Genomic DNA, 24870 nt, shown 5'->3' on the forward strand with positions numbered 1-24870 from the left:
AAGTCACACACAATGCCTGTGCTTGAAAGTTAACCTCAGACAAGCCAATATCTGCCCAAGATCACACAGAGAGCAGTAGCAGGATGATTGGGAGCCAGATGTCCTGTTTCCCAGTCCCTCTGTTTAATGGCGGCCAGGACTCTAAAGTTTTATCTTCAGCAAGTTTAAGAACTCTGGTGGAGTTCTCCCTTCACTTGGAGTCATTTTAAAAAAAATTACTTTCGACTTTATTTTTAAGTAGCTCTACACCCAAAGTGGGGCTTGAACTCATGATCCCAAATCAAGAGTTGCATGCTGAGCCAGCCAGGTGCCCCAGAATCATTTTTGTTAATGCTTGCCCCCCAAGTGTTGCTTGTATCCTTGGTTATTGTCAGTCCTGCCATGTCCACTAGAATTACACTTGCTTTCTTCCCTGGGGTCATGTCAGCTGATGAAACCTCTAGCTGCAGAAGCCTCTGTAGGAGCACTTTGTGGTCTTCCCAGCCTGGTTCGTATTAAGCATGAGACCAGCAGATTGTGCACATTCTGCATACTTTTCCTCCATTTCTTATCAGAACTTCTGTTACATAATACTTTATCTATTTCCTCTCAGATAGATGGCTTTCCAGAGCTCTATGCTCCCATAGCCCCCATGCTTCCTTCTGTAATAGCAGTCGATATAAAAGGACACTCGTTACACCTGAAGCACCTGAGCAAAGATAGGTTCCAGCTCCGGGCATGCTGTGCAATGGAGAGAACCTGGCCAAGAACCCCAGTAGGGCTTTCTGCATAGCTGTCCATGACTGGAACTCTGAAGGACAGCCAGGAAAGGGACAGAGAACCTGGGGCTTATAAAGGACATATAGATATATAATAAAAAATTCTGGCAACCCTGGTCATACTCAGTGACGTGATTGTACAGTCCCATAAGACTACCTCTCAGAATGGTTCCTTAGAACATTCTTTGCTTAGAAAATGCAAGAGATTTGATTGCTCCAAATGCTGGAGCTCGATTGAGGGTAGACTTCAGAAGCTGGGGATATTGGAGTTGGTGGTTTCTTACAAAAAGGAGGAACTAAGTAAGGAGTTACTGGATAGTAATTTAGAACGAAAGTTCTCGGGCGCCTGGGTGGCTCAGTGGGTTAAAGCCTCTGCCTTCGGCTTGGGTCATGATCTCAGGGTCCTGGGATTGAGCCCCGCGTCGGGCTCTCTGCTCAGCAGGGAGTCTGCTTCCCTTCCTCTCTCTGCCTGCCTTTCTGCCTACTTGTGATTTCTGTCTGTCAAGTAAATAAATAAAATCTTTAAAAAAAAAAAAAAAGAACGAAAGATCTCAAACCTTTAAGGATCATCTGACTACTTCACAGTTTATAGGACAATAAACAGTGAATGCCATGTAGCCACTGGAAAAAAGAAATCAGATCTTGATGTTTAAATAGGGTAAGATTTTCAAACCGTAGTTTTAGGTGGAAGAAAACAAAGGACATTCACAGGTTATACATTGTGCTACCATCTCTGTAAAGACAAAAAGAAACCCAAAAAATCCCCAAGGTTGGGGAGAGTATGTATGTATATGCTCAAATATGGATATCTGGAAGGGTATTTGATACTGGTAAATGGTTGTTCTCTTAGAGGGCAACCGGGAAGATTGCTGCAGGAAAGGGCCACTTTTTTTATCTTTTGAATTTTGTGCCATTCCTCGTTTTAAAAGTCAACAAACCAAATGCAATGTGGTATCCTGAAACAGTAAAACAGGCATTACTGGGAAACTGGTGAAAGCGGAATAAAGTCTGTAGTCTGGTTAGTAGTATTGTACCAATGTTAATTTCCTAGTTTTAGCAAATAACCAAATTTAACTTTTTTGGTGGCTTCTGTTTCCTTGTTCATAATTTCATCCTATCCAGTTTTTACCATTAAGATGCTTAGAGAAAAATTTGCAACTTCTGGGATTTTCTCACATTGGTCCTCGTGCTTGGACATCCCTTTCTCTTCTTGTTCTCAGAAGCTGTACTCCTCCTCTAAGTTTACCAGTTCCTTGCTCTGAAATGCTTAACTCTCCCAGAGATAGGACATGTAGCTTGTGACAGTTTCCTACTGTTTTACACTTACCAATTGGGCTTCCCAGGAAGCAGATTTGAAGATGAAAATATAGTGTGGTTGTTTATTAGGGATTAGACCCTGTGGAAGGGGAGGTCCATTAGACTAGGCAGAGGAGTGGGGCTGTGAGGCTGTCCTAGCAAGAGCCTGAGACCCACCAGGGAGCTCACACAGATGACCTTCAAAGTTGTCCCAACTTGTGGTGAGAAGTAAAGAGCCTTTAGACTCTTAGCCAGTTAGTCACTGGATACGGGCCACCTAGGAAAGGGGGCATGAACTTGGCAAAAGCAGCTCTCTTAAGCAGAGGGTCTTCTCAAGAGGGCTGACCAGCTGATGGTTCTGTCAGCAATACTTCCAGCAGATGGGGAGTAAGCCCTTAATTTCCGAAGGTGCTGGGAGTGGTGTGATCTACCACTGTTGTAAATATGACTTATTAAAATATTCCTTATGTGAGGACTAATGTTCTATTTTTTTAGGTTAGGTGACTGAAAGTACTCTGGCTTGGCTCTCTAAAAGCAATGACCCAGACCACGGGATTTTAGGAGGTCCCCTCCTATGCTAAGAACTGAGTCTGTCCTTCCCTTGACCAGCTCCTATAGCAGCATGCAGAGATAATTCTTTCCCACAACCAGACGCTTTCCGAAAGCCTCAAAACCACTAAGAAATTCATCTTCCATTTGGCAATGACAATCAAAGAGAAAGACTTCATTTTGAGAGAAATAAAATCTTAGTCAATAACTTTTTAGGTCTTTTGTCTTTTCAAGCAAATGAATACTTTTATTAACATGTCTTTTTTTTTTCTTTTTAATACACATGGTAGGGTTTTGACCTCAAATACTTGTCAGGTCTGCTACTCAAATGAACTTATAGCAGGACGATTTATGAACTTCAAAAATACCTAGTCCCTGTCCAGTTTAGGGTCCAATGCAGACAGTCCTCCTTTCCTTTCCCAGCCCCTCAAGAGCCTTTGCAAATATCTCTTCCATTTTATGCCCAGAATCCCCTGAAATGCATCAGAGTATTACATCAATGTGTACAAAACCAAGATCTTGTCTCCTATTCTAGGTTCCACATCAAATAAAGCTGAGTTGGGTTGTCCAAACTGACCAGATAGGTTACATCAGATAGTGTGCCACATAAAATTTAAATTTTGAACAAAATACATCTCTTCTCCTTTGGTCTCACACAGAAATCAAAGTCCGGAAATACAGACACTACCATCGTCCCACCGCCTTCTGATTCATCAGTCCTAGCCAGATCAGCTCCATTCACATTGCCAGTTGACGTCTGGTCCTTTTTCTTCAGCTTCTTCAGCAGCTGCTGCATGAAGTATTAATTCTAGAAGTAACGCAGCTCCTTCAGCAGCTCCAGAGCTGGAAAACTCCAACTCTTGAGTCTCTCCTGACACAGACTCTAAGTTCCAGGGAGCTATCAAGTCATACAAGAAAGCACAAAGCACCTCAAAATTTAGAAATAACCAAAGCCCAGGAACAAACGTGACTGCCGCAAGAGCTTACAATCTAGGCCCTAATTCTCGTGTGAGAGCATCTTCCAAATGAAAACTACTTCCCCAAACAAAAACATTGAACGGTCAGAACTTGTTTTGAGGTCATCCACCACAGACCATAGCAGAAACGCAGTGTAAGTGAGGACAGAGTGTAGACAGAGGAAAAAGGAGAAAACAAAAGGCTCTCTGGTTTCAGCTTCTCAAGGATGTCAGCCAATCTCCATCAGTTGACCAGAATCCGCTGGCTGGAAACCTGAAGCGCAGATGGGAGGAAAATCATCGTTAAAAGGTTAAAATCCTGAAGAAAAACAGCAACCAACGCCCCTCACCAACCCGACCATGCGAGGTGCACCCTGCCCCACTCCAGTCTTCCAGCAAATTCTGAGACCGTCCCGGAGCGGCCTTCCCTCTCCACCCCCTTCCTCAGTGGCCCCCCGCGTGACTTAGTTTCCCTACAGGCCCGCACGACTGTCGTCCTCCAAGAAACCGTTACTCTGGGCCCCAACCGGACACACGCCCACCACCTTCTCTGCCAACTACCCTGGCGACCGACCTCGCAGACCCGGGTGCGAGCCGGGCTCGCGTTCACTTCCCCGCCCCGCCCCCAGTCCCCCAGCCTCCCCGCCGCCGCCCCGCCGCCGCCCCGCCTCACCGCCCGCGCTCCTTCAGGACGACTCGCTTCTCTCTATCCGCCGCACCAGCTCCACCAGCATCTCTGCCATCTTCGCGATCTCCTTGGCCTTCTCCTCGGCCTTCTCGCACCTCTTGGCCGCCCTGCCGTCCACGCCGTCGCCGGGGTTCTGCAGATGGTTGAGGGCGCTCTCCTCCGAGGCCTCCACCTGCGTTTTGATCTGGATGAGCATATTGTCCATCTCCCACAGCTTGCTCCTGTTCCGCAGGTAGGCTCTCCCGTGCTCCCGCGTGAGGGCCGCGATGTCCTCGCGCATCTCGTTGATGACGGGCAGCAGGAACTGCTCGAAGTCCTCCTCGGGCTCCAGCACTTCCACCTCCTCGGGCTCCGCCAGCTCGACGATGTCCAAGGGCCGCATTCTCGCCGCCTCTCCGAACCGCGCTGCCGACGTCTGCTGCGGAGAGAAAATGGAGACTCGCTAGGCTTACCGACAGACTTCCAGAATATTCTTTAAAACTTTTACCCTTTTTAAACTTTTCGCCTCACAGAAGCCACGGAAACCAGCGACTTACGAGCAGAGAAGCCGCGAACAAAATGGAGTCCCAGCCGTCAACCAGCGCCCTGCGCGTTGCGGCCCCTTTCACGACACGGCCCTGCCTCTTTACGGCCACGCCTCTCGTAGAACGAGGCGCGGGCCGCGCGCACGTCAACGGGGCGGGGGGCGGGGCAATACGACCCGTGGCCGCGAGCGCGCACGTAGGCGCGTACGCTTTTTCTCCTTTCCCCTTCACTGCTGTGGTTTGATCCTCCGTCTCCCTGGTTTTGGGGTGATTCGTTCTGGGTGTACCTTCCTCCTGGAGGGTTTCTGGAGCACTGAGTTACATATTTTTAAGTTATAAATACGATCTTCCTACAATAAACAAAGATAGAAAGGCTGTGGCATCCACAGACTAACTCCTGTAGCCCCTTCGGCTTTAGTAGGCAGCCAGACCCGTCTCAGCTGGCTGAAAGGTTAGTTTTCTTTCTTCGATTACAGTCGAAAATGTCTGGGTGTCGTTTCCCCCAGGGCCGGAGGACCCCCTCCCCCCCCCAGGGTCCCTTGTGTGTTATCTTCATCCTGAGGCCCCACCAGACCCAAAGCTCAGTGGAGGTGAAGAGGGTTTTTCAGGCTAGCCTTCACACCTTCTACCTAGTTGAGGGTTCCCCGGAGTCTTCTTATTCAGCTCTGTGTCCCCGAAGCCCTGAGCAGAGTTGGCACACAGTAAACTTGCTTTAACATTTGCTACAATTTTAAGAAAAGAAGTTAATTTCATAGCCTGTTGACCCAGTCACAAAACAGCAGCAAAAACGTGAGGAATCCAGCTTGCACAAGTGCCTTTGGCTTCTGTTTTCCTGTCCATTAAATGGAACCAAATCCTAGTTACTGAATATGGCACAGTTAAGAAGGAAATAGTAATGAAAATGCTTTGTAAATACCAAACATATACACATGTGAGGTCCCTATATTTTAAACTTTCCTCAGGATTTTCATATTTTGGCTGCTCTATTAAAAATCCAACTTTTGGGTTTCCTTGGTATATCAGAGGCAGCTAGCTCATAAGTGTTTTTGTATGCATAAAATAAGTGGCTCAAACAACAATGAGATACCACTACACCCTTGTTAAAAAGCCCCAAATGCAGAAAACTAACACCACTAAATGCTGGTGAGGAAGTGAAGCAACAGGAATGCTTCGTTCCTTGCTAGTGCAAATGCAAAATGGTACAGCATCACCTTGGAAGACAGTTTGGCAGTTTCTTACAAAACTAAGCATACTCTTCCTATATGGTCCAGCAATTGTGCTCCTTGGTATTTCTACAAATGACCTGAAAACGGACATCCACACAAAAACTTGCACATAGATGTGTATAGCCCCTCTATTCATACTTGCCCAAGCCTGGGAGGATTTAAGGGGTCTTTTAATAGATGAATGGAAAAATAAACTGTGGTAACTCAGAGAGTGGAGCATTACTTGGCTCCATGAAAATGAATAAGCGGAAACCTCACTAAAACCGAATCAGGAGGTTCTGCAGGGGAAGCCCTTATGGCCTCCAGTCAAGAGCAAACCCAACAGGAAGAGGCATAAGGAACCTTGCAGGTAGATACTACTTCAGCTACTACATGACTATGCTTAGCAGGAGGAGGATGGACTTACTACTTCTCTAGCAAACAGTCCAGCCAATAAGAAGCTGCTATACTTGGGGCACCTGGGTGGCTCAGTGGTTTGAGCCTCTGCCTTTGGCTCAGGTCATGATCTCAGGGTCCTGGGATCGAGCCCCACATCAGGCTCTCTGCTCAGCAGGGAGCCTGCTTCCCCCTCTCTCACTGCCTGCCTGTCTGCCTACTTGTGATCGCTCTCTCTGTCAAATAAGTAAGTAAAATCTTAAAAAAAAAAAAAAAGAAGAAGCTGCTATACTTCAAACTCCTGGTTTACGCCAATGGACTTTCTGTTTTCAACAGCCCTCCTAACTCCCCCTTTCCTCTATAAAAGAGTGTTCCTCTTCTTTGCAGGGCGTCCACACCTACGGTTTTGCTACTGGTTGCTTGTCCTGGGTTGCAATTCTCTGTTGTTCTGGAATAAACTAATCTTTCGCTGGTATAATAACTGGCGGTTTTATTTTCAATGTTGACAAGGCTCTTCTTTCAGGTATCAACATGAATTTCTGCTCTCACCTCCTTAAGATCTTTGCCCATTTGCTAAATGAATGAAAAAAAGAAGTTAATAGCATTTAAAATATTTTCAGTAACCTTGTTAATGTGTTGCCTGCTTGATCTATCAATTATTTCATTATGTTGGTGGATTTGTTAACTTCTTGTAATGCTGTCACTTTTTCTGTACACACACACAACATACGCATGCAGACATTTTATTCAGTGCACAGAGGCTAGAATCACGATATAATTCTTACCAGTTGAAGTTTCAAGAAGGTTTTTCTTTTTTTCCTCAAGTCTGCCTGGCCAATTTTCTCTTTCTCTTTTGCTTTATTAAAATTAATATTTTCACTGCAACTTGTTTTCACATTTAAATTATCTGAAATTGTGCTACATCTTTCATTTGTTGTGATTTAATAACTTGATTCACACTTTGTAGTGTATTCACATTCTTAGCATTACCTGAAAGAGTGGCAAATCTCAAAAATTGATGGCTTTTTAGGTTTGACAACATCTCATCTTATTTCAAAATTTTCTGTGATTTTTAATTTTTTTTTTTTTAAAGATTTATTTATTTATTTGTCAGAGAGAGAGAGGAGCGAGAGTGAGCACAAGCAGACAGAGTGGCAGGCAGAGGGAGAAGCAGGCTCCCTGCTGAGCAAGGAGCCCGATGTGGGACTCGATCCCAGGACGCTGGGATCATGACCTGAGCCGAAGGCAGCTGCTTAACCAACCGAGCCACCCAGGCGTCCCGATTTCTGTGATTTTTTAAAAAGATTTTATTTATTTATTTGACAGAGAGAGAGAGCACAAGTAGGCAAAGAGGCAGGCAGAGAGAGAGGGGGAAGCAGGCTCCCGCTGAGCAGAGAGCCTGATGTGGGGCTCGATCCCAGGACCCTGAGATCATGACCTCAGCTGAAGGCAGAGGCTTAACCTACTGAGCCACCCAGGCGCCCCAAAATTTTATGTGATTTTGCTGCTTGCTCAGTTATCTGTTTTCTATAGTATCTGATCCTGTACCTTGCTCTAGAACAGGATGTTCTCAACTGCAGGTGATTTGTCCCCCAGGGTATATTTGTCAGAGTCTGGAGGCATTTTTGACTGTCACAGCCTGGGGAGAAGGGCTGCTATTGGCATGTAGTGGAAAAAGTCCATGGATGTTCTAGCATTGCCTGGTTAATCTTGAAGCTTTGTTTGTTTGTTTGTTTTTTCTTCAGTCACCTTTAATTTCTTTACATATTTCATAAAAAGTCATTTTATATTTTATATCTGATAATTCCAGTATCAGTTGCTTTTTGTTTCTGTGACTCATTATGGTGTTTTGTTTCTCTCTCTCTCTGTGTGATTGTGCATGTGTAATATTTGACTGAACTTAATTTGGGGGAATCCTAATAGGTCTGCTTGAGAAAGCTACTCCAGGAGGGATCTGTGGTTGTTTCCGTTGTGCACAAACCTCCAGATCTGGTTGAGAGCAATCCCATAATTACAAATTCTCTGAATTCTTTTTTTCAAATGTGGGTTTAGTTATTTCCATCTATAGCCAGAATATACAAACTGGTGCCTTTTCACAGTTTGGGAGATTTTCTTCTTCTTTTTTTTAAAAAGATTTTATTTATTTATTTGACAGACAGAGATCACAAGTAGGCAGAGAGGCAGGTAGAGAGAGGCGGGAAACAGGCTCGCCTGCTGAGCAGAGAGCCCGATGCGGGGCTCCATCTCAGGACCCCGAGACCATGACCCGAGCCGAAGGCAGAGGCTTTAAGCCACTGAGACACCCAGGCACCCCAGACTGGAAGATTTTCAATGGCAGACCTAGTCTCCCATCCCCCATATTTCTGCTATTGGTAGCTCTGGATTTGATCCTTGTTCATGCATTTGGTTTTAGTATTCACTTCCCTCCTGGCCACCTGGGGATTTCTCGTATATTCTTGCAAGTTCAGCAATGCATTTAAAGGAAAGTTTGTTGTAATTTATGCACCCTTTGAGTGTGGTAGAAGAGCATTTTAGAATGTCTTATCCACCATAACTCCAGAAGCAGCTGGCCTCCTTCTAAACTGCCTTTCCTGCTCTTGCATCCCATCTAATGCATGGTTGAGAAGTCAGAAGGACATCAGGACTTTCAGGACACTAGAACTCTACCCCTCCTGGGGCATTAAGAAAGGAGGTACTCCAGGAACCCTAAGCTGTTTGCACTGAGGACCTGGAGACCAGCAAGTTCCACCTTACCCCCTTTCCAAGAGGAAACCTGGCAGAGATGGGTAATGAAATTAATTGGGCAGAAGCTTATGACCCCCTCTTCACCCTCCTGATGGAGTACCTAGCATTTTTGACACTCAGAGGGGTTAATTTTAATACCCTCACCTCTCTATGACAAATTATTTGCAGTAATAAATGGGAAATAAAACTATTTGTGACATTGTGGGCATTTCATATTCCAAAATAGATCCAGATATTGCTTCAATGCCTCCTCTTTTGCTTAAAATGTTTCTTTATTGAACTCCATGGGGGCCATTGTCTTTCAGGGTACCCCCTTCACATTTCTTTTTTTTTTTTAAAGATTTTATTTATTTGACAGAGAGAGATCACAAGTAGGCAGAGAGGCAGGCAGAGAGAGAGAGAGGAGGAAGCAGGCTCTCCGCTGAGCAGAAAGCCCGATGTGGGACTCGATCCCAGGACCCTGAGATCATGACCTGAGCCGAAGGCAGAGGCCTAACCCACTGAGCCACCCAGGTGCCCCTTCCCCCCTTCACATTTCTTAATGAAATTCAGAATCATTATGGGCCAGTTGTTGGTTTCACAACACAAGGGGGTTCAAGTTCCTCCAAGTTCCTAAAGGAAGGACAAGCACAACTATTTTTTTTTCTTTTTCTTTTTTTTTTTCCAAGCACAACTATTTATTCAATACCTTTGATAGCTACCTAACAGTTTGATCTTTGCTCTTATGATTTGTGAAATAATGGGAAATCTATATATCAGTCATTGCTCCAAAACCCTAAGTGATAAGAGCCCTGGGAAAAATTATTTTTCTCATATTTGGTCTCTGACTCTGGTTCCTGACAGAGCTCCTACATCCCTCAGAATTTCCTGGGTGATGGGTGTATCTTTCCTTCTTTTATTTTATTATTATTATTATTTTTATTTTTTATTTCTTTTCAGCGTAACAGTATTCATTGTTTTTTCACCACACCCAGTGCTCCATGCAATCCGTGCCCTCCCTAATACCCACCACCTGGTTCCTCCGACCTCCCACCCCCGCCCCTTCAAAACCCTCAGGTTGTTTTTCAGAGTCCATAGTCTCTCATGGTTCACCTCCCCTTCCAATTTCCCTCAACTCCCTTCTCCTCTCCATCTCCCCTTGTCCTCCATGTTATTTGTTATGCTCCACAAATAAGTGAAACCATAAGATAATTGACTCTCTCTGCTTGACTTATTTCCTTCTAATGATGGGACTCTCGGTGGGCTCCTGGATGGGGGCCAGTCTCTGATCCAGAAAGATTGACCCATGATTAGAAGTTCGAGACTTTTCAGCCCCATCCCATATTCTGCAGAGAGGGGAGAGAGGCTGGAAGTGGGGTTAATAACTGATTAGGCCTACATTAGGAAGCCTTCGTAGAAATCTGAATCTTATGGGTTCAGAGAGCTTCTGGATTGGTGAGCACATCTACATGCAGAAGGTGATGTATCCCCACTCCATGGGGTAGAAGACCCTGTTGGGAACTTGGATATTGGGATATTGGAATTGTCTCTATCGGCTGTTCATTCATATCCTTTATTATGTCCTTTATCATAAACCAATGAACATGAGTAAGGGGCATCTGGCTGGCTCTGTCAGTTGAACATAGATTCTTGATCTCAGGTTCATGAGTTCGAGCCCTACTCTGGGTATAGAGATTACCTGAAATCCATTTTTTAAAGATTTTATTTATTTATTTGAGAGAGAGAGAGAGCACAAGCGGGAGAGAGGGAGAAGCAGGTTCCCTGCCAAGCAAGGAGCCTGATGCAGGGCTCGATCCCAGGACCCTGGGATCATGACCCAAGCAGAGGGTAGCCGCTCAACCGACTGAGCCATCCAGGAGCTCCCAGATGACTTAAAATCTTAGAAAATATATTCTGCCCTTTAGAATTGTTAACTGTTTCAAAACTAAGGCTCTAAATAAGAAAATAAAATGTTACATCAGTGGTATAATTTACTGGTTGCCTAAATTGTGCCTTTTGGTTTTATTCAAATTGTATTAAAATTCACTGGTCAACATTAGACACTTGGTTATATGAAATGTTATCCTACTAGACTAATCTGTAAAGAAGAACTCTGTGTTTCCCCATTACTCTCACACTACTATCTGCATTTACAATACCTCGCTTCACTTCTGACACCACATAGATGGGTTTTCCACAGAGCAAACAATCCTCCTGCAGAACCAACAGGGTGTCCTATAATTCAGTTCAGTTCTGACACTCTTTACCCAGAGTTAGCGTCAGGTCCCACGATTAAGGGGTCAATCCAGTAACAGTGCTCCCACCTCAGACACCAATCACAAGTTCCAGGTTTTTACTTGTACTTCTGACTGATGGACTATAAAGCAGGGCTTTCACAACCTCCTCTTTGGTTCAATAACCCCTACCTTAGGTTTGCTAGAATAGCTCACAGAACTCAGGGAAACATGCATGTTTACTGGTTTATGATAAAGGACGCAGTAAAGGATATGAATGAACAGAAGGATGGAAATGAACATATGAATGAACATAATAAAGGATATGAACGAACAGGGTATAAATAAAGGATATGAATGAATAGAGACAATTCCAATATCCCAGTATTCCAGCTCCCAACAGGAGCTTCTGTCCCCATGGATTGGGGATGCATTATCTTCCACATATAGTTGTGTTGACCAGCCCAGAAGTTCTCTCAACCCATAGGATTGAGATTTCTATGAAGGTTTCCTAATGCAGGCCTAATCAGTTATTAACCCCATTTCCAGTCCCTCTTCCCTCTCTGCAGAATATGGGGTGAGGCTGAAAATCCCAAAGTTCTAATCATGGGTCAGTCTTTCTGGATGAGTGACCGGCCCCCATCTTAATGAAAAATCATTAAGATGAGCTAATTGGAAGCTTACATATTGTATTCATCTCCTGTGGCTGCTGTAACACATTATCACAACCTTGGTGGCTTGAGAAAAACACGCACACACATTTGTTTTAATACAGGTCTGGGGTCAAAAGTCTAAATCAAGGGGCGCCTGGGTGGCTCAGTCAGTGAAGTGTCTGCCTTTGGCTGAGGTCATGATTCAAGGTCCTGGGATGGAGCCCCGCATCAGACTCCCTGCTCAGCGGGGGGGCTGCTTCTCCCTCTCCCTCGGGCCTTCTCCCTGTTCATGCACTTTCTTTGTCTCTCAAATAAATAAATAAAATCTTAAAAAGGGAGACGTCTAAATCAAGATGTCATCATGGCCTCTCCCCTCTCTGAAGCTTCAGGAGGAGAATCTGGTTCCTGGTCCTTTTAGCTTCTAGAGGCATCTGGGTTCTTTGGCTTGCTGACCCTTCTTCCTCCCCAGCTTCTTGCTTCGGTGGTCACCTCGATTTCCCCTTCTTGGACTCTGATCCTCTCTCCTTTTTCTTATAGGACCTTATGGTTTCATGGGCTCCACCCAGATAATCAGGGATAATCTGGCCATCTCTAGATTGGTCACATAATCCCGTCTGCAAATCTCTTTGGGCACTTCAGGTGACATCTAGGTTTAGGGGGTTAGGACTTGACATTTTTGGAGGGCATAATTCAGCCTACCTCACATACATTCTCAACAATAATGGCAGTAGTTGTATTTTGAGGGAGGTTTTTTAAAAATCACTGACATTGTTTAGAATTGCTTGTTCATCATGATAACAAAAAGCAGACAGACTTAGTTGGTTTTACCCTTGTTTTAAAATCCCCTATAGACATTGCATTCTTTTTGCCTGTCCCCCAGTGCCCCATCCTTGGTCCTCTACTACCCTGTCCACACCCACCCCTGGTGCCCATGGAAGAGTCTACAACACTCTTCTTTTCTGTCTGTCCAGAGTAGCAAATTCAAGGATGCAGCTCTGAAAAAAAGTTTTGCCACACATGGGCAGCTCCAAGTCTTGTCAGCATAATGCCAGGCTGTTGCAGCTAGGTAGGTGATGTGAGGACTTGACTTTCTCCAAGGTGGAAACTGAAGAACAGTTTGTCGTGGATCCAGCAAGGTGCAGCAGGGCCATGGGGGTAAAAGTTGGAACTCCCAGTCCTATGACTTGGGTCTGAACCCTGTGGAGGGGCAGAAAGAGGGATTTTTTTTTGTCCCTTTTGATGCCCTTGTTGGGGGAGGTGATGCTGAGGGCCCAGTGGGAGAGCCTGGAACACGGGCCACCTTTAATGGGTCCTAGAGCCCCTGGACAGCTGGGAGTCCACTGGGGGTGAGCAGGGGAGGGTAGGGTGTGGGAGAGTGGGGACCATAGCTGCTCGAACACCTGTGGTCCTAGGAGAGCTTGAATGGCATTGCTGGCTCTCAGCAGGTGCTCAGAGGCTGAGTCACTCCCCGTTCCCAGGGTGGGCAGAAGGCTGGTGTCTGCCTCTAAGGACATGGAGATGGACAGGACTCCTTTCTTTTTTGCCTTTTGCACCCTGCTGGCCACAAGACTGCCATGCTTCTTCCAGCTTCTCTTTTGCTTGCTTCTCTGAGAACTGAACTAAAGCCCGAAGTTGTCAGAAATGGATGGGGAGAGCAGGGATGTTAACATGGCTCACAGGCTTTATCTTGCTTGGGAGGAAGAGGAAGGAGCATAGAGAACAAAGCCCTCTGGGTAGTGGCAAAGTATAATGATTATTGGTGAAGTATAATGATTATGGTGAAGTATAATGATTACTATGGCAAAAATCCCAGGAAGTAACTACCCATTAAATTGAAAGAGCTTCTGCTGTGTTTCTTCTTAATCCAGTCCTTCTGCTACCCACCTCCCCAAAGGTAAACTTTTCTGTGACTTTTGGTTAGCTATTTCTTTACTCTTCTTTATTGTTTTATTGGCTTTGAGAGCAATTATAAATAATAGAGTGGTTCCCTCCTGTTTTTGAACTTTGTATAAATGGAATCATAATTACTCCTTTGTTTCTTGCTTCTTTTACTATTTTATATATATGAGACTCACCTGTGTTGATGCAGGTAGATGTAATTCACCCATTTTTAAAATTAAGTTTTAAATTTTAATTCCAATATAGTTAATATACAGTGTAATATTAGTTTCAGGTGTACAATATGGTGATTTAACACTTCCATACATCACCCAGTGCTCATCACAAGTGCACTCCTTAATCCCCATCTCCTATTTTGCCCATCCTTCCACTGACCTGCCTTATGGTAACATCAGTGTGTTCTCCATAGTTTAGAGTTCGTTTCTTGGTTTGTCTCTCTCTACTTTTTTCCCCTTTGCTTGTTTTGTTCCCTAAATTCCACATATGAGTAAAATCATATGGTATTTGTCTTTCTCTGATTGACTTATTTCAGTTAGGATAACACCCTCTAGTTCCATCCGTGTTGTTGCAAATGGCAAAATTTTATTATTTTTTTATGGTATGATAATCTATATATCCATATCTATATATCACTTCTTCTTTATCCACTCATCAATCAGTGGACATTTAGGTTGCTTCCATGTCTTGGCTATTGTAAATAATACAGCAGTAAACAGAGGGGTGCGTATATACCTTTGAATTAGTGTTTTTGTATTTTTTAGGTAAATACTCGGTAGTGTGATTGCTGGATTGTAGGGTAGTTCTATTTTTAACTTTTTGAGGAAACTTCATACTGTTTTCCACAGTGGCTGTACTAATTTGCATTCCCACCAACAAAAAGGGTTCCTTTTTCTCCACATCGTCACCAATACCTGTTGTTTTTTATGTTGTTGATTTTAGGCATTCTGAGAGGTGTGAGGTGATAGCTCATTGTAGTTTTGATTTGCACTTCCGTGATGATCAGTGATGTTAAGTGTCTTTTCCTGTGTGTTGGCTGTCTGTATGTCTTGGAGAAATGTTATGTTCACATCTTCTGACCACTTTTTAATTGGATTATTTGTTTTTTTTGGGTGTTCAGTTATGATATGTAGCATTTGCAAATGATATGTCTGATGATGAAGGTTTAGTATTTTATACATTTGGGATACTAAACCTTTATCATCAGACATATCACTTGCAAATGCTACATATCATTTGCAAATTGTTACTTCTCCCATTCAGTAGGTTGCTTTTTGGCTTGTTGATTGTTTCCTTCACTGTGTAGAAACTTTTTATCTTGATGAAGTCCCAATAGTTTATTTTTGCTTTTGTTTCCCTTGCCGCAGGAGACATACCTAGAAAAATGTTGCTATGGCCAATGTCAGAGAATTATTGCCTGTGTTCTCCTCTAGGAATTTTATGGTTTCAGGCCTCACATTTAGGTCCTTGATCCATTTTGAGTTTATATTTGTGAATGGTGAAAGAACATGGTCTACTTTCACTCTTTTGCATGTGGCTGTCTGGTTTTCCCAATAGCATTTGTTGAGCAAATTTTTTCCCATTACATATTCTTTCCTCCTTTGTTGAAGATTAATTGACCATGTAATTGTGGGTTTATTTCTGGGCTCTCTATTCAGTTCTATTGATTTATGTGTCTATTTTTGTGCCAGTACTGTACCGTTTTGATCACTACAGCTTTGTAATATAACTTAAAATCTGGAATTGTGATGCCTCCAGCTTTGTTTTTCTTTTTCAAGATTGCTTTGGTCATTTGGGGTATTTTGTGATATCATACACATTTTAGATTATTTGTTCTAGCTCTGTGAAAAGTGCTGTTGGTATTTTGATAGGGATTGCATTGAATGTGTAGATTGCTTTGGGTAGTATAGACATTTTACCAATATTTGTTCTTCCATCCATGAGCATGGAATGTTTATTCTTTTTTAAAAAATTATTTTATTTATTTGTCAGAGAGAGAGAGAGAGAGAGAATGAGAGAGCAGACAAGCATGGGAAGCGGCAGACAGAGGGAGAAGAAGCAGGCTCCCTGCTGAGCAGGGGCAGACACTTAACCAACTGAGCCACTCAGGCATCCCTGTCTTGCCATTTCTTTGTGTCATCTTTAATTTCTTTCATTAGTGTTTTATAGTTTTCAGAATACAGGTGTTTCACTTCTTTGTTTAAGCTGATTCCTAGGTATTTTATTATTTTTGGTGCAATTATAAATGGGATGATTTTTTAAATTTCTCTTTCTGCTGCTTCATTATTAGCATATTGAAATACAACAGATTTCTGTACATTGACTTTGCCCTGCAAATTTACTGAATTCATTTATCAGTTCTAGTAGATTTTTGGGAGTCTTTAGGGTTTTCTATATATAGTATCATGTCATCTGCAAATATAGTTCATTCATTTTGATTGCTGTATGACAGTGGTTCTCAAATTTGAACATGCATCAGAATAACCTGGAAAATTTGTTAAAACACATATTGTTGGGCCCCCCTAAAGCTTCTGACTTATAATTCATATTCCTTTTTTTAAAAGTTGTATTTATTTAAGTAATCTCTACACCCAATGTGGTGCTCAAAGTCAAGACACTGAGATCAAGAAATGCATGCTCTTCCAAGTGAGCCAGCCAGGTGCCTCTGGTAATTCATATTTTTTTATTAAACATTTTTAAAAAACTGGATTCCATGCCCAGTGTGGAGCCCAACACAGGGCTTGAACTCACAACCCTGAGATCAAGACCTGAGCTGAGATCAAGAGTTGGCTGCCTAACTGACTGAGTTATCCAGGTGTCCCGATAATTTTTATTTCTAACCACTTCCCAAGTAATGTTGATATTACTGGTCCTGGCATCAACAGTTGCCCAGGTGCCTCACTTCCCAGGGGAGAACGTCCAATAGCCTCTCTACTCAGCCATCCTTCTACTTCTTCAAGATGAGCACCTCCTTGAGAAGGCTACAGTGGATACGCCATCCTGTGAGTAGCTGGTGACTTCTCCTGGTCTGATCTTGGGAAGGACCTTCAGCCTGAGATATTAGCACAGCCACCTGGACAAGGAGCCAGGGGCATGGATGCTAATCCTGGGTGACACTGGCAGAGGGATTTCAGGGACCCAAATCATTGTTCCCATCAATAAAGTGCAGTCAAGAACCTGGATCATGCAGTGTGCCGGAGGCTTCCAGATCCAGTTTGTCAGGTACCCAGGACTGAGCCTGGTACACACAGGAATGGCAATGAGGCAACATGGGAAGGGCCACTAAAGGTGTCTCCAATGACAACGGACAACCTGGTTGCATTGCACCATCAGTTCCATGAGGCTTGGACCCCATAGAGCTGAAGGTGTTGGGAATCCTCTTCAGGCTCCCACTCCCACGCCAGGTCCCTTGTCCTAGGAGAGCGTCACATGACATTGGGCACATGGACCTTTTCCAACACAGCCCACGGAGGGCCACCCAGAAGCCCTGAAGTGAGAGCAGAAGGAAATACCCTAGCAGATCATGGCCCCTGCTCTCAGTACCCAGCCTGTCGGGGCTCAGGTCTTAGGGCATCTGCTCTTCCCACAAAGCCCACCTGGCCTGGGGGTCATCTTTCCATAGCCTTTTTAAATGGACCCCTATGCCCCCACGGGCTCAGAAGGCCCCCTGTCCTGGCAGGACCCCACCCGCACCCATCATTAGGCACACAATAGGCCCGCACATCACACTGGTGGTCCGGGCAAGAGGGGGTGAGGCCTGTGTGGCAGGTGCCTTTCCTGTCACTCTGGGTATTTCCCTCTGCCTTATGGGAGCTTCCTGATGACTCCTGCATGGGTACGAGGAGTGCGTGTGTGTGCAGACATCATGCAGGTGGGAGGATAGAAGAGGCCAGTTCTAGAGCCCCAGGAGAATATGTGAAATGCAATTTTTATTTAAAGCACAACAAAACCCCCAACCTGACCATTTTCTGCATCAGCCTATCAGGGGGGCAGCTGGTCGTCCCTCATCCTCCCATGCTGCTTTTCCATGTCATGGGTCCTGTTCCTTTTTCTGTGGCCCCCGGGCTCCCCTTGAGGTCACAGAGTTAGCCAAGGTCTCACTGCTATGAAAGTGCATGAAGAATGTCCGGATTTCCTTTGGGTAATGGTGACCATGGTGACCTTCATGCCTTGCAGGGATGTCGAGTGAGAGCTGGAGCTGCCTGGGGGAGCAGAGGTGGTCTGTCCTTAGAACCACTTGCTTCTCTGGGGCGTTTCCACCCAGATTCCTCTCATACACCATACCCACCTACACTCTAATGCAGCGCTTTGATGAAGGCCCTTGGCTGCCCGCATCCATCCAGGACTCCCACTGGATGGATGGGCCCCTTTCATTTTGGCCTTCCCATTAGCGTAATATATAGGTGGTCCTGGCCATACATGCCTCATTTCCCATGGGGTGTAGCACTCAATTCCTAGCGTTTTCTCACTGAGGCCACCTGGTGGGGCTGTACTTTATATTACTGGGTTCCACTAAATTCAGCCTTAAGAGGGAAACCACTTCATCCATTCTTCCACCCACCCATCCATCCATCCATCCATCCATGATCCATTAGTCCATTCATCAATCCATCCATCCTTTCATCCATTCAAACATTCACACTTCCATAGACTCATCCATCCACCCATTCATTCATCCATCATCCATCCATCAATCATCCATCCATCCATCCACCCACTACCCATCCATCCAACCATCCATCATCCATTCATCCATCATCTATCCATCCACCCATCATCCATCTGTCCATCCATCAGGCATCTTCCATCCATCATCCATCCATCATCCATCCATCTATCCATCATTCATCTGCCATCCATCCATCCATCCATCCCTCCACCCATTCAAACATTCATACTCCAATAGACTCATCCATCTATCTATCCATCAAATATCTATCCATCATTCATCCATCCATCCATCCATCCATCCATCCCCCATCTACCTATTCCCAAATGACTAAGTGTCCAGCTATGTAGAAGGCACTCTGCTGTGTGCAGTGGACAGCAAAGATCCATGGGAAAGAGGAAAGAGGGGGAGAGGGGGAGAGGAGAATGGAGAAGAAAGCTGACCCAGCCCTGGACTCCACCAAAGCTTGAGTAGAAGCAGGCCAGAGAGAAGGGGACAAGGGTGATGCAGGCAGAGGGAACAGCATGGGAAGGGCCAGGGGGCACGAAGCTGCCTGTGGTTCCCAGGAGCTGATGGTGGTTTGTGCGGTGTGAGACACAGCATGACAGATGTCAGACCCCCTGGGATATGCTTGCCAGTTCAGGAATCACCCAGGACAGAAGCTGGTGATGTGGTCTGCAGACACACACACAGGCATGCACACACACACTGACCCATGGTAGATTCTGGATGGTACAGAATCAGAGAAGCCAAGTAGCCTGCTCAAGGTCACACAAGCCATAAGTGACCTAAACAAGGTCTGGCCAGCTCCTGAGTCAGTCTGGGGGGTAGGCTGGGATTCCCAAGCTCAGCCTGAACCACGGGCTCCTAAACCTCTGCTGTGGGGACCATCCCGTGTCTTCCAGCTCCGGTGGTGCAGCGTACTCACATCCCAGGTCCCTGTGAGTGAGCGCTCGTCCACTGCCACCACAGACCCCAGCCCCTGCAGCACGACCTGAGGGACAGGAGCACAGGGAGGGTGAGCTACCCCTGAGGCCCCAGATCAGAGTAGAGGCAAAGCAGGAGCAGGGGTGGCACCCACCCTTGGGGCACAACACACCACCTCATGAATGCTCCCAGCAAATCCCCAGAGGAAACCATGTGCCCATTTCACAGAAGAGGATACTGAGGCCAGGACCAGCAGGCTTTCCCAGGTACTGCACTGGATAAGCATACCTAGGGGAGGCAGGCACAGGAACTGCCTCCATCGTCCAGACCCCTTCTCTCCAGTATGGCTCAGGGGGTGGCCCAGGCTGAGGCCAGGAGTAGCTATCCATCCCCTGTGCCAAGAAAACAGGGACCCAGTCTCCTGTGTGAGGATGGAGGCAGGTGGCCCCTTCTGCCCTGACCAGGAAGGGAGGTCTGGCCAGAGATGAGAGCCTTCTGGAGAAGCTTCCCTGCACTGACACAGGGAGAAAACACTCAGAAGCAAGACCCCATCTGCCGCTGCCTTCCTGCTTCTGCAGACCTATCTGCTTGTGCGGCTGTGCCTGCAGGTGACCACAGAAGATGAGCCAAAGAGAAAAGCCAGCATGCCACGAGGCCGGGTACGGGACACAGTGACCCAGGAAGGGATCAGAGAAAGTGAAGCAGCAAGAATGCAGAGAGAGGAGGTTGGAGTGCCCACGTGCCCCCACAGTGCCCATTCCAGGGTGAGCGGGAGTGCCCTAGGCATCTCTGCTGAGGTCTTTGCCAGAGGGGATTTTCACACTGGGGTTTGCCTGCCTGCTGGGGCTTCAGGCCACAGCCAGGGAGACTGTCACAGGGGTCTGAGGGCTCTTAACCTCCAGGTTCACACTCACAGCCTGAGACAGGACCGGGTCCTCCCCCACCTCATGCAGGTGATGGAGCTAAAGCAGGACACGACGGAGGTCTGCCTTGGCCTTCCTTCCATGGCCTTCAGGGACACAAGGACCCCCATCAGCGCCGATCCTCTAGGCTGGGCCCAGCACCCTACACCTGCCCTTCACTTCCTACCCTCAGCCTCCCTGGGAGGCATTGACACAGTCCCTGTTTGATGTTACTGCTGCACACGGAGTGTGAAAAATCCCTTCTACTTGTTCAAGGGGGTGGTTATGGATTGGATCCCAAGGGTCAGGCAGGTCCTCTGTCTCCAGATGATGATGGGGGTGGGGTGAGGACATGATGATATCCAGGACGACACACCTGCTTCATAAGGTGGCCCTGAGCTCAGGGAGACGGATGGGGGGGGTCCTAACTCCATTCCTGAGGCTCCCCTCGCACTGCCCCTCACTTGCTGTTCTCCAGGGAGGAGGGACCTTCATTCAGTGAGTCTGGGGCACGCCCAGGCGAGCTCCTTTCTCCTCCTATTTGGGAACCAGCTGTCTACAGGAGACCTATTCTCTTGCATTGGCCACACACACCAGTGGGAAGGGAATGCTCTGCCTTGTAGGGGAGGCTCCCCGGCCAGCATCTTCTGTGACGGGGATTCCTATAATGGGATTCAGTGCTAGAAAGTCACTTGGCTGCAGGCATGAGCCACGGTCCCCAAGATCTGCTTTATCAGATAGAAGTGTTATCTGGCCTGTTGCCTCTTCCTTTTCTTCCTTAGTTCTGCAGACTCCTACTGAGCCATGCTTGGTGACTGGCAGGACTAGATGGGGCTTTGGGAACAAGAGGGTGGCTCAGGGGCAGCCAGCCCTGCCTTTGAGATGCTCACAGTGGAAAGGGGAAGAGAAGGTGCAGCTGGAGCTTTGGCAACAGGTTAAGTCATTTCACCATGACACCATGGCAGGTATCACTTCCACCAGGAAGCCCTCCATGAAGCCCTGCTGGGGGCTTAATGTGAACATCAACATCACTGGTGTCCTGGTGACTTGCCTGCTTCCCCCTCTAGATGGAGAGCTCTGTGAGTCCAGGGGCCTTGCCTACATTGGTCAATGCTGATTACCCAGTGCCGGGCACAAGAGATATTTGTTCAGTGAATGAATGGAAGCTCTGGACAATCAGGCTTCCTCTGGGTCCCACTTGTCCTCTGGGTTCAGAGGACAAGTGGGACTGGCTGTTCAGGGCTCCAGGAGGAGTCCCTGAGGAGCAGGACTGCACTGCAGGCTGAGGGTCTGGCAGATGGTGGATGATGATTGGGAGTTGGTGGTGGGGTGAGAGGGATCCATCAGAGAATGGGTGTGGACAGGTCCTGGGCTGGGGTCCATGTCCACAGTGTACCCTGCTTGCTGAGTGACCCAGGTCCCCACAGTCTATCTGTGGGCCTGGCCCTCCCCATTGGGTAGAGAAAGGGATCAGGTGACCGTGCAGAAGCAGGACAACTCCCCGAGAGGAGCCCAATTTGTCTGGTGATGAATGTGGGGCCAGGTTGTCATGGGGAGGGTGCCGTGCATCTGGCTCCCTTGGACACCTGCCTCACCTTTCTGGAGATTCTGCAGGTGCTCTCTGTGGTTGGAGCTGTAGTTCCAGCCTGGGATGCTGAGGATCTGCAGGTGAAGACTTGGGGGCAGGGTCACGGGCTCTTGCTGCTGGGGCCTAGGAGATTCTGGGCAGTCTCTGCAGGGCAGACACACAGGGCCAGGACAAGGATTGGGGCCAAGCTCCTCCTCCTGGCAGTGGGAGCTCTGCACACCATGTGCCCTCCTACAGGTGATCCAGCTCCTGCCCACGTGTGCCCCACAGGGAGGACAGCCTGAAGCACCTGCTGGTCCCAGCGCTTCAGGCATCCCCTTTTCTGCCTTTGCCCACAGACATCCTTCTACCTGGATGCCTTTCCTCCCACCTGTCCAGGGGCTCAGATCACAGAGCCTAAGAGCCAGAAGGACCCTGAATCTCTAGTACAGCCATTTCAAAGTACAGATGGGGAGTCTACTGCCCAGAGAGGTGATGGGGTTTGTTCCAGATCACAGGGCAGTTTCAGGCAGGTCCTCTATTTCAATGCAAGGTGTGGGATGCCAGCTCTTCTCTTGTTTTGTCATCCCTGGACCTCATGCTCAGAAGGCACCTCAGCCCCCTCCTCCTTCCAGGAAAAGCCCTTTCAGCTCTGGGCTCCAGCTGGGGCACCACCTCCTCCTCACAGTCTCCTGGCCACAGTGACTGGTCCAGTCTCGGACTATGAGCTTCTCCCTGCACTAATCAGAAGCTTTCCCTGGGACTTCTGCACTTGAGCTGGGAAGATTGAGCTCAGTCCTTTTGCTGAGGTTGGGAGAGAGGAAGCATGACAGAGAAAATCAAGCAGGCTCCACCCCAGCCCCAGAGCCTAATGCAGGGCTTGATCCCATGAACCTGAGATCATGACGTGAACTGAAACCAGGAGTTGGCTGACTACTGACTGAGCCACCCAGGTGCCCCTAGGTGTTTCATTCATTTATTGATGCTCCCCACAGACTCCTGGCTGGGGCTGGGCTGGAGGAGCAGCTTGCTGGTGGCTGGCTTGCGGAGCTGCTGAGCCAGTACTGGCTGTGGGTAGGATGGAGCTCCTCCTTGTGTGTCCCCTGCACAGAAGGCTGGCATGACCCACGACATGGCTGCTGGCTTCCTCCAGACAAGGCTCTGGGGGAGAGCACTCCATGACCACTTCCCTGGGGCACATGGAATTTGGGACTCTGCTGAGAAGCGGACAGCACTGGTTTATCCTAAGCGAAATAAATCAATCAGAGAACAATAATTACCATGGGATTTCACTCATATGTGGAATTTAAGAAAAAAAAAACCAGGATCATAGGGGAAGGGATGGAAAAATAAAAAAAGATGAAATCTGAGAGGGAGACAAACCAAAAGACTCTAGGAAAAACTCTAGGAACAAACTGAGGGTTGCTGGAAGAGAGGTGAGTGGAGAGATGGGGTAACTGGGTGATGGGCATCAAGGTAGGCACATGATGTGATGACCACTGGGTGTGATACGCAACTGATGAGTCACTGAACTCCTCCTCTGAAACTGACAACACTTTATAGGTTAAATAATTGAATTTAAATAAAATAAATAAATAAATAGACATCAATGTTCAGACACTGGCAATAGGGGCGGAGCACCGAATGGTGATGTCCAAGGGCCACCCCCTCTTCTGGCTCAGGTGACAGCATGGCTGCAGGTTCCACTCCTCCTGCTCCTGTCCCCACCTCCCTACGTGTTGGGAGCACTGTTCTCTGCTAGGGACCAGTCGCTAGTGGACAACAAGTGACGGCCAACAGCTGCCCCTGCCCACTTGCCACTGGGATGTGACCGCCCGGCTGGCTTCCCATGCTCACGCAGCTGGTGCTGCTGCGGTTCCTGGTGGTCCAGCCCGTAAGCCCCATCAGGGTCTTCATGGTTCTCCACAGTCACATGGACGTGGGATGGAAGTCACATGGACGTGGGATGGATCTACACGGTGCAGGCAGGTGTCAGTTCACCATCCCCCAGACCCCCCTGGACCTCAGCTTCCTTTTCGCTGCCAGATCCCGGGGTGGGTTTGAAGCCTGGTGTTGGCTGACATCCTCAAGAGAGCAGCTTGGGTTACAACCTGACTCTGCTGGAGACTAGGGAGACTCACTTTGGCTGCTTGGCTCTAGTCTCTGGCCTCAGTTTCCTCATCCATGCTAGGGATAGTCAGGTGAAAATACATGGGCCTGACTCAGGCCATGGTCGCAGTCCACGACTGGGGCACCTTGGGTGGACCCTGTTCCCTTTCTGAGCCCCATGTCCCCCTTCTGTAGGATGGCACAGGCCTCCAACACTGCACGGGCTGTTCCCTCTGCCCAGAGGCCTTCTTCCAACAAGCCGGCTGGTCCTAGTCCCTCCAGTCCTGTGTGTGGCTCCAGAAAAGACATTTTCTGGTGGGGCCTTCCTGGCATCCCTGTGTGTGCCCCCATTCCTTTCCCCTCCTCCCCTCCATGCACATTTGGTAGGGGGCTTGGTATTGGTCCCTTGTCCCAGAAGGCTAGCTTCACAGGCCAAGGACGTCATACGTTATATTTCCTGGCATGTTCTCACCACCCCGGCAGACAGAAGAGGTGCACCAGCTATTGCTGATTGAGTGAATGAATGCAGGAATAGATGAATGAATGCAGGAACAAATGATCAAATGAATGAATGAATGATCAAATGAATGAATGAATGAATGAACACAGGAATGAATGAATGCAGGTATGAATAAGTACAAGAATGAGTGAAAGCAAGAAGGAATGAATGCAGGAAAAGGAGGAGGAAGAGACTGAGATTTACTCAAGATCTTGGGTCAGGCGACTGCATATTGTCACCCAGGCCACCACCAGCTCTTTTGCGGGAACATGAAGGAAACCCAGAAGAGAACAAACACTCTCTGGGATTAGGGATACA

General features: G+C 47.1%; 2 protein-coding genes across 2 annotated transcripts in view; one reads left to right on the plus strand and one right to left on the minus strand.

The window, feature by feature from the left end:
• Positions 1–2817: 2817 nt before the first annotated feature.
• On the minus strand, positions 2818–4883 carry MRFAP1 (Morf4 family associated protein 1). The gene is made up of 3 exons (XM_080796814.1): positions 4784–4883; positions 4233–4665; positions 2818–3833 (listed from the first exon to the last, which is right to left on the minus strand). The coding sequence occupies exon 2, from the start codon at positions 4627–4629 to the stop codon at positions 4246–4248; it is 384 nt and encodes a 127-aa protein (XP_080652940.1). The 5' UTR covers positions 4630–4665; positions 4784–4883; the 3' UTR covers positions 2818–3833; positions 4233–4245.
• LOC308338339 (epididymis-specific alpha-mannosidase-like) overlaps positions 4806–24870 on the plus strand; it is a gene marked incomplete at both ends in the record, with an annotated part of 56648 nt that continues 36583 nt past the window's right edge. The window contains 6 exon segments of the mRNA XM_080796349.1: positions 4806–4967; positions 20084–20134; positions 20378–20458; positions 22304–22390; positions 23791–23889; positions 23894–23905. Coding sequence (XP_080652475.1) covers positions 4806–4967; positions 20084–20134; positions 20378–20458; positions 22304–22390; positions 23791–23889; positions 23894–23905 — 492 coding nt within the window.

Source organism: Martes martes, assembly GCF_963455335.1.
Source record: "Martes martes genome assembly, chromosome: 2".
Lineage (NCBI taxonomy): Eukaryota > Metazoa > Chordata > Mammalia > Carnivora > Mustelidae > Martes > Martes martes.